Source organism: Urtica dioica, chromosome 11, assembly GCF_054948205.1.
Source record: "Urtica dioica subsp. dioica isolate 48M chromosome 11, U.dioica_male_clone48M_v1_H2, whole genome shotgun sequence".
Taxonomy (NCBI): domain Eukaryota; kingdom Viridiplantae; phylum Streptophyta; class Magnoliopsida; order Rosales; family Urticaceae; genus Urtica; species Urtica dioica.
In genome coordinates, this window is record NC_142766.1 from 4,439,495 (window position 1) to 4,449,127 (window position 9,633).

The following is a 9,633-nucleotide window of genomic DNA, read 5'->3' on the forward strand; positions in this document are numbered from 1 at the left end:
CAGACAGGAAAAGGTAAAGCAACAACAAATAGGAGAGGATCGAAGGGCAAATGATCAGGAGCACGGAAACGAGGACCGATACTAGGAGGAGAGCGAACATCGCGATCATGAGACGCAGATGAGCATCTTGATACGTGATTTCATGATATTTTGTATGAGTTTGTTATGTATATATTAGATTATCGTATGACATATGTATAACGTTTATATTAGTTTATATGCAATATATACGACTTTTATATTACCATATTTCTTTTAATTATATCTATTCATGTGTATCACATTCAACTCTAATCCGTGAACGAACAGTCACATACCTAAAAGTTTTATTATCTATCAGTAGTTCAAAAAAGTGGCTAGGTATTTCTTCATATTGTGAACTGCACAAATTCTTCATTGCTCAAACCCCAATAATAGCATATCTTGATTCTATAGACTCTACTTTGCAATTCTGAAAGAGAGGAAGTGTAATAGTTGTTGGCCCGTGCAAGAATGATGTGTTTCTTAACTTCTAACCTGAAACTTCCTCCACTGACTTCACACGAAAGAAAAGAACAAGTTAAAATATGCTAAAGTTAAATGGGATCATCATCAAACCAAGACCATACAGGTCTAATTTAAGTATTTAAAAGCATTAGCCATATTCAGTGTACACACACACACAATACTATAATTGTTTATATAATATATAATCACAGCATTGTGTTTCAAGCTTCAATTACAAGTACCCATGGAATCAACATTTGAAGGCAATACATGCTTTTCGGAGATTTGCTCGGTACTGGGGTTGGGCGAATCAGACCAAAAGATTTCTTCGGGAACTCCAAAAGTTTTGTTGATTCTAGCTTCTCTCCTTGACACCTCTATTCAGAAGAATGAGATGTTATCAAGAGCAGAAGACCACAATGTCACAAAATTTAATAGCTCAAAAGCCCCGGTTTTGAGCGTTATGCAGTACATCGAGCGGATTTCCAAGTACACTAATTGCAGTACGTCTTGCTTTGTCGTCGCTTACATATATATACAGAGATACATGAAAAACCACTCCGGCGTTTGTCTTACTTCGCTGAACGTTCACCGGCTTCTGATCACGAGCACCATGATCGCTGCGAAGTTCCTAGACGACGAGTAAGTAAAACAAAGAAACAAACAAAAAGAAAGAAACTTCTGTTTTCACATGGGCTTTTATAGTCATTTTTGGAATGAGCATGTTGTTGCAGGTGTGAAAGCAATGCACATTATGCCCTAGTCGGAGGAGTAAGCACCAGGGAAATGAACGAGTTAGAAATCGAGCTCTTATTCGGTCTGGAGTTCAGACTTCAGGTGACCACGGAGGTCTTTGCTCAGTATTGCCAATACATTCAACACAGAGGAAGCCATCGAGGGAGGAGAGAGTGCCAAGTGGACCCCCCGAGGAGGAGCCAAGGCAAGATTGTGATCAGCCGTGCTGCAAACTACAAAACCACGCAAGTCTGTATTGTTCAATAGACAAAGGTTGTAGATCTTCCTAATACACCGACGCTATTTTTTCATGCTGAACAGTAGTAAAAGCTTATAAAAACAATGTGTGGACAATTAAAAACAGCTGAATTTATTACTTACTATTAATAAATATCTTGTGTTTGAAATATGTGCTGCTTTCTTTCATGGCATAATCAAAGTTGCAGCAAATAATCTCACTGCATTTCCACGAGCACGAACCAAAATTCCGAATCTGAATATAAGCTAATCTATGAATCTAAATTATCCAGTCAACCGCAACGCGGCATTGACAAACGATTTATGTTAAAGCAACTCTCAAAAAATCCCTAGCAAAGCCATACATTGGATACAAGAATTACAGGGGAGAGATAGAATTCAAGGCTGAAATCCAGTCCAGAAACTCAAGAGAGGGAGTTTTCAGATATGTTGAATCACCATTATTGAATTAACCAGAGGTGCTCTTTCTTGCCGCGTAGACACGGTACGCTGCCAGTCCGACAATTGTGACCGCCGCTCCCACTTGCAGAACGAACAAACAACAAACATAAGATCTCATCGCCAACAAATAAAAAGTAAATGAAAATAAAACCACCATCACTTTTGTTTTGTACCTGAAACGACCATAAGAGAGCGGTTGATGAGTCGGTGGTATTGCTTGCGGGTTTTACCAGCTTCGGTCTCAGGGATGCTCAAATGAGGGTGCTCAGCAGCGCTTATGATCTTGCGGAACACGTTGTTGAAATCCCCGAGCTTTGTGCTAATTGGCACCGGAGCTTCAACTCCCATATCCTGACTGATCTGCAAAAGTCCAAGATTATGATAGAAGCGGGGTCAGAGGAAACCACGTCAAGATCTCCAATATAGGGTTTTTTTTTATATATTAATGTTAATAGTTCAGGTGATGATGCTAAAGTAATGGTGCTAAAGTACATGGCATACCCTTGTAGAATTTTGTATGGCCATCGGGAATGCATCGAGGTCATCTTTAGCTGCAACAATGAGGCAAGGCACCTCATATCCAGTATCCTCACTATGACCGGCAACTTCAACCAACAGTTCAGTAGCCCTCTTCCATGATGACTCGTCAGAACTGGCAATGCATAGATATACAAACGCACAAAAGTTAACCTCATAAACAAGCAACCAGCAAAATAGAACGACACTGTATTTCACCACTAGTTACCTGTCATGAACAAACAGGGCAACATCACAAGCAGCTAAAGATTCTTTACTTGACAGCAAAGTTTCAACTGCATCTTCGGGGATTTCTCTCAGCACAATAGTTTTCTTTGGTCCCTGCTGATATATTTGTAAAATGTAGAGATCAAACACAAGTACTGGCTCGTAAAGAACGACGTCTCAGTTAAAGAAATCAACGTCTACGAATGATAATAAAGCATATATATGTTTACTTATACAAAGTCACAGAATTTCTCAAGTTATTCATGAAGAAAATCAATCTAGACCAGATTTCCATCAGGCACAAACAAGGACTCTTAGACACGAAACATTAATGTAAAGAGCACGTACCCCAGGTAAATCAACAATGTTCACTGCATAACGTTCTTCTGTGGTAGGATTGTAAGTATCAGAGAACGGCCTGATTATAAGAAACCACCAAAAAAGTTGGTCATATCTGATTTTAAAAAAAATATTGGAGTGGGTGGTCCGAATCAAAATCACAGCCCGGAAGCTGACCTTCCAATGAAAGAATCGAGCAATGCAGATTTTCCAGATTTCTTAGGGCCAAAAACAAAGCACTGGTAAACATTCCTTTCTGACTGTTGTTTCTTTCTGTCTAGACGCCTCCTCCGAGTCACACGGATGGAAGATGAAAGATCGCCAGAATAACCAATGTATATTAGATTCTCCATGGCCAAAGCTGGGTCTAGAAGAGTCATGAGTGCCCACTGCAAACCAAATATTTTCCACACAAAAGTTCAGTCACTGATTATCCAGGAAAAGTGACAACTAAAGTTGCAAAATGTTCTTCCAGATTCACTACAGTTAAAAACTTGAAATAAAAACAGATTAGAACAATTGGATCTCCAATACCCGTCAAGCAGGCTTTTTATTCCTAGAAAGGACATTACTACACCTAAAAGAGAAGACACAAATAAAAGACATGAAAAATGTAATGTATAAATACTAGACCTGTGATAAGAACCCATCAAGTGATATTCCCCCGAAAGCATTTCTCTCTGCAACATCCTTATAAGGAGCCTCACTAAAAGGGCTGGACATTTAAGACATACAAGGTCAGTTAAACAGAAACAGGAGAGCTACAACAGGTCCATCATTACCAGTAACTCAACTAGTAAAAATCCAAAGATGTTACATCTCAATGCATGAAAGCTGAGCAAAGTGAAAATTAACGCAAGACACCAAAAATAATTTAGATGATTATAGATACTACCTTTCTGGGGCCGTAGAAAACAGATCATCAATTTCACGAGGTCGCAGCGCACCATCCTAGCAAAATTAGACGATAAAATCAGGATTGAAAAGAACTCACTCAACTAATAAAAGGAAATGAAACTTAATATGTACTACACAGACCTAGTTGAATCAGATATGCAAAAATGACTAAATGAATCTAGAAAAACTGTGATTAGACAAGACTTACACCATCACTGTCGAACATGTCAAAGATTCCTTTGAGAAACTCTATGGCTTCATTTGTCAGCTCCACACTCTATACATAGGGTAACTACTGGTAAGTAACACTTCACAAATCTTACATAGGCAATTCAATTTCTAAATGAAAAAACGCACAAACAAACAATAAAAAAGAAACAATGACATATCACCAAAGGCGAACTGTAAAAACAAATTACAATTGAGTTCAAAAATAACATCTGAAATATGTCCGAAACTCAACCATAAGCTTTGTTTGTAAGCCGGTAGGTCATACAAAATAAGACATATTAACGCATGTTGTATGCAAGATATACTATATTAATAAAGAACATAGCAGAAACTAGATCATCAATATTCCATAAACTACTAGCTCTGGCATTTCACAACACCAAAAAAAAAATGACAAGCTAGATATCTAGTCTAGGGAAATTTAGTTCCTCAAGCTTTTCTAATATATTTGACATTCCTTCAGCAATCATTTGAGCTAAGAAATTTGTCAATTAACACGATGAGAAATTATTACCTGGTCGGGTGCCCGCCTCACTGGAGATGGAATGAGTTCATCAGAAAGTTTTATATCATTGTTGTATCCGTATTTTCTGAGGACCGTCCATGTTGTCTCTAAACGTCCCTTTTCTATAAACAGTGCATGGAGGAAGAGAAACCCTGTCAAAGTAAGTCCACGCTCATTCACTCCTTCAGGCAACTTTTCTTGCACAACCCTCTTAACGCCAACAATTTCCGTAGACTGTAGTGGAGCATTAAAACATTTAACCTGTTAATGGTAAAAATCAGATTCTCCATAATCATAGGAAGCATCTCTATAGTCATCAGCCAAAAATTGTGTCAATGGCACATTACATCCCGTGGGGTTTTTCAGATCTATAAATACAATATCCACCATATACTAAACTGAACAGTAACCTGAAAATCATTCAACTCTGGATCGCTGAGAGCACCATCCCTGTCATGATCACAAAGAATAAATATTCGCTTCAAGGCTCGCACACATCGTGGCTTCAGAGTTTGTGATTCTTGGTCAAATAAAGGGCCTGTTGGATGAAGCACAGCTTTTTGAGCATAGTAGAAAACCTCGGGAATCTGCAAAGAGAAATATGATTGCATATAAATTACACATGCAATGTAAATGACACAATTTATTTTCTTAGAAGAAACAAAAGCTCTTATTAATAATTTAATACCCTGAAAATCTGGCAGAAGCCAGCATAACTTGGAAAGGAACCAGGAGAAAAAACAAAAGAAAGCGGTCTGGATAACCCCCCAGACCACACAATGCAAATGACAATTAAAATCAACTTCCAATAGAACTGGAGCACTCAAACCAGGCTGTACTATATTATGAATCAGATGCTACTGCTATATAGCTACAGAGATTTTAATTACTGATTCCGAAACAGACTTTAGCAGGACTAACACAGTGAACGTGAAACACCAAGTCACTATCTTACAAAGAGTACAACCAAATATGATTGATATTTCAAATTCAGCGCAGATACTAAAGGATCAGGGTATTGAAGCACAAATGTACTTTCAATCAGAAAGCTTAGAACCTGAATTTGTCTCATCGATGAACATTCAATGCAAGTTTCAATTTCCCTAAACTGCTGCATTATTGGTGACATGACTTGCTCCAAGCTCACTGGCTGATTCTCATCTCTCAAATCAAGTTTGCAACCCACAACTATAACTGGAACCCTCACCTGCATAAAAGATCTTAATTGTCACACTTTTTTCTCTCTTATCATTTCAACAAGCTTTGTAGATCATAATACATTGTGAGTGCGTTGGCAAGATGACATTAAAAGATAACAAACCTCTAGCTGTCGAAGCTTAGGAAGCCAAAAGTTACTTAATCGATCAAGCGTTTGTGGCTGATCACAAGCATAGGTTAGAACAATTGCATCAGCACACTTCAGCTCTTCAGCAACTTTACCATTATCCTCGGGACTGGATGAAAAAAAAAAGTCTCAACATATTAATGAATAGCCTTTCTTTGATTTTAATAAAACTTACAACCTTCATATATATAAAGGCCTAGTTAGCCAGGAAACACGAGAATACAAAGAGGCATGAATTAAAATCTAGAGAGACATAACCACACGCCAACCATCACACCATCCCAGAACCAAAGGAAAAACCTAACACAGGGAACTACGAAAAATCCCCTTCTTAAAAGAAAAATCAAACACTTGAATGCACTTTCACATGTGCTCGAAACATTCAAAGTCATTGTAAGAACTCAAAGTTTTCCTGCTGTGTGCCACTTTCTATTTTTCCCGAGGATGGATTTGATTCCCCCTGGACGCAACACTGGGGTAGTCTCCCGGTCGATAGTACCATGGCCTATGGAATTTATTCGGATTAAACCCGAACACCACGGTTATAAACAAAAATCTTTTTGAGCGCTAACATCCAACTAAAAATCTGAGCCTTTTTGGGTGCCCCAGATTTCCAAATAGTCCAAAGAAAAAGGAACGGATGCCCAGCAGAGCTAGAAACATCAATTAGGCAAAGAAGGTCTTCCGGTCACCAAGCAAAAACTGGCTTGAGTAAGCCGAGGAGATTAGTGATTTTATTGAGCTCTCGAGCAGTAATGTTTGGAGGGAATTCGAAGTTCCAATCAATTAGCCCCGAATTAACATATGAGGGGGAGCTAAAATAATTAGTGGGAACACTCTGGGGGCTTAATCTAGCGAGTGTCGGAACCCCAATCAGTCCCTCCAGTTGATTCAAATTTAAAGTCTTAATTATTTTAAAAACTGGCCATGTAAAAAACCAAGCTTGTTCCAAAATAAAGTATAATTCTTTAGTTTCACCCAATCTGATTTAAGTTTAACAACAGTCACGAGAGAGATCTCACCCCAACAACACACGCACGCAGACACAAAAAAAAATAAATAAATAAATAAATAATACAAACTAGCAAACAAATAAACTATACTTCAGAAACATACATTATAATTTATATTATACTTATACGATAATGAAATTCCTAAAATTTACAAAAAAAAAAAAATTGAACTAAGGCTAACCAATATGGTCAGGGCATAATTTTCTTTTCTCTAGCTGGATGATATACAAAAAGGGGCTGCTAATGTGGAACCAAAAGTTGATACACACTTATAATTCATACAAATGTTTGAACAAACAAAATAATGGATTTCATACCGAGAGGAAGTATCAATGATTGTGATTGGCACTTTGTCGGGATAGAAATCCTCGGTCAAACTCGTTGGTGGCAACAACGGAGCAACATTGGCGGGGAAGGAATCATATGCAGCTGTGGCAATCAAGCTCGATTTTCCAGTGCCGCGGTCTCCGGCCACAACAATCCGGACACCACTTCGGCTCACAGGATTCGCTGTCCCTGTTTGTGCCCTCGCCATCAATACTGCAACAACACCTTGATTCATCATTCATTTTGTTACAGAAACTATAAGAATTTAACGCCGATAAATGAGGTCAATATCAACCAAACCAATTCAAAAGTTCGGATTAAAATATATTTTTTCCTTTTATAGACTGAAAACTATAATTTGAAAAACAAAATGGCTAAGCATGCCATTTCATTCCATTGTGGAACAGTAACACATCCGATTTCAGAAAAGTAAGATTGCAGAAATCGTCCACTTGAAGCCAAAATTTATGACTAGATCAATATAAAATCGTGACAAACTACATGGCAGAGAGAGATATATAGTATAGAAAGAGATTGTATCAAACCTGGATTCGAAAAATCTAAAGCCTAGATTGCTCTTCGCTACAAGATAACGAACCGTATAGAGAACTTGGAGAACAACTAAGAAGAAGAAAACCACCAAAACCCTAAATCAGGGTTGTGGAGGCTGAGTTTTTTTTTTCTTCTGTTTTTGGGTGAAGAGAAAACAAAGACGAAGTTTCTACAGAGGAAATGGAAACTGGGGCTTATATATTTTCTTTAGACAGACTTTCCTGTTTTACATTTCTCTTTAATTGCGCTTTAACCCTTCGACTATGTTTTACTTTCCCTACCGCTACCGGTTAGTTTGATTATTTAGTTTACAAAAATTATATGTTTTCTTGCCGTGCAAGGTCAGGTCCAAAATCGATCAAAAATCAGACCACATCGGTCTAAATGATTCTAAAAAATTAAACCTCATCATACTAAATAAGAGAAAAAATTGGATCGGACCAAACTAGTTACAATAATTTTGGTCCAATTTAAATCATTTCAGACCATTTATATCATTATAGACTAGACCATTTTATATTGTTTTAGACCGTTACAAAAATTATATGTTTTTAAGGGATGTGCAAGGTCCGATCATGTCCAAAATCGGTAAAAAAAAATTAAAAAAATGATAATAAATAAAAAAAAAGACCGAACCTGTCTAAACGATATATATATATATATATATATATATATATATATATCGGATCAAATAAAAGAAAAATCAAACCCACAGTCAAACTAGTTAAAACGGTCCAATCTGATTTAAATTATTTTAAATCATTTAGACTATAGACCAGATCGTTTTATATTATTTTAGACCAAATTAAACTGAATCGTGTAAGACTAGACTGTATTTTTACCTGCTTTGATATATAAGAGCATTTCAATCCAAAACTCCAAAATGCAATTTCTATCACACCAAATATTGTTCAATCTCCAACTCAATTCTTCATATTTTTCAAACAAAAAAATCCTACTACTTCATTTTAAACACAAAAAAACAAAACATATTATTCATTTATCTATTATTTAATAATTTTAATTCATTACATTATAATATATATATATATATATATATATATATATATCTATTTAACTTATATATTCTGTAACTACGTTAAATTTTTAAATAAAAAATAAATACATATTACATATGAGTTTATGAAATATGTATACATTTTGTACAAATTTTATAAAATAACATCATGCAAAAATACGACTTAACTTTTTTATTTATAAGTGCATGTCATATTATTTATTATATAGCGTTTGCAATGAAGTGTAGTATTTTTAAGAAATTTGTAACTTACTAGGTCATTCAAAGTATCACGTTTGGAGTTATGAAAACTTATTAAAAATAGTTAAACAGATGAGGTGGCGCTTGAATAAACCATTTTAATTTTTTATTTTGTCATTTGTTTAAAAAAAAACAAAGCAATTTTTTTCTTCAAAAATTCGTCACCCTTTCTCTCTCATACATTTTTTTTCTCATCAAAACTTAAAAATTCATGTTTTTTTTCATATGAACTCGAAATTGAGTGATTCCAAATCCTACGGATTCGTGGCGATGAGAGCTTCAAAAATAGACCCATTGTGTTGGATGAAAATTCATGTCTATTACTGTATAATTCCGCCGAAGCTCACCATTAGTACATTAATTGTCGATTTTTTAAATTATTTACATTTTTTGTTAATTATAATATGTTTAATATGAGGATATTTAAGTCAAATATAATTGTCATTGCCTATTTTCCTAAAAGTTTGCAAACATTGACTAC

The 9,633-nt window shown here is 36.0% G+C and overlaps 2 protein-coding genes across 4 annotated transcripts; one reads left to right on the plus strand and one right to left on the minus strand.

The window, feature by feature from the left end:
* Positions 1-586: 586 nt before the first annotated feature.
* LOC149380765 (cyclin-U4-1-like) lies at positions 587-1,569 on the plus strand. Its single transcript, XM_089630520.1, has 2 exons — positions 587-1,128; positions 1,221-1,569. The coding sequence occupies exons 1-2, from the start codon at positions 731-733 to the stop codon at positions 1,486-1,488; spliced, it is 666 nt and encodes a 221-aa protein (XP_089486646.1). The 5' UTR covers positions 587-730; the 3' UTR covers positions 1,489-1,569.
* Positions 1,569-8,058, minus strand: MIRO1 (MIRO-related GTP-ase 1). 3 transcript variants are annotated; one of them, XM_089630519.1, is made up of 15 exons: positions 7,867-8,058; positions 7,312-7,534; positions 5,958-6,090; positions 5,694-5,843; positions 5,047-5,223; positions 4,646-4,870; positions 4,109-4,177; positions 3,899-3,954; positions 3,637-3,718; positions 3,181-3,392; positions 3,013-3,082; positions 2,666-2,781; positions 2,422-2,572; positions 2,094-2,280; positions 1,569-2,001 (listed from the first exon to the last, which is right to left on the minus strand). In XM_089630519.1, exons 2-15 carry the CDS (start codon positions 7,527-7,529, stop codon positions 1,928-1,930), a joined length of 1,920 nt encoding a protein of 639 aa, XP_089486645.1. In that variant the 5' UTR covers positions 7,530-7,534; positions 7,867-8,058; the 3' UTR covers positions 1,569-1,927. The 3 variants fall into 3 exon arrangements, with proteins under 3 accessions (XP_089486645.1, XP_089486643.1, XP_089486644.1); XM_089630517.1 differs by having other exon boundaries at positions 4,646-4,897; XM_089630518.1 differs by having other exon boundaries at positions 2,666-2,778; positions 4,646-4,897; positions 7,867-8,057.
* Positions 8,059-9,633: the final 1,575 nt, after the last annotated feature.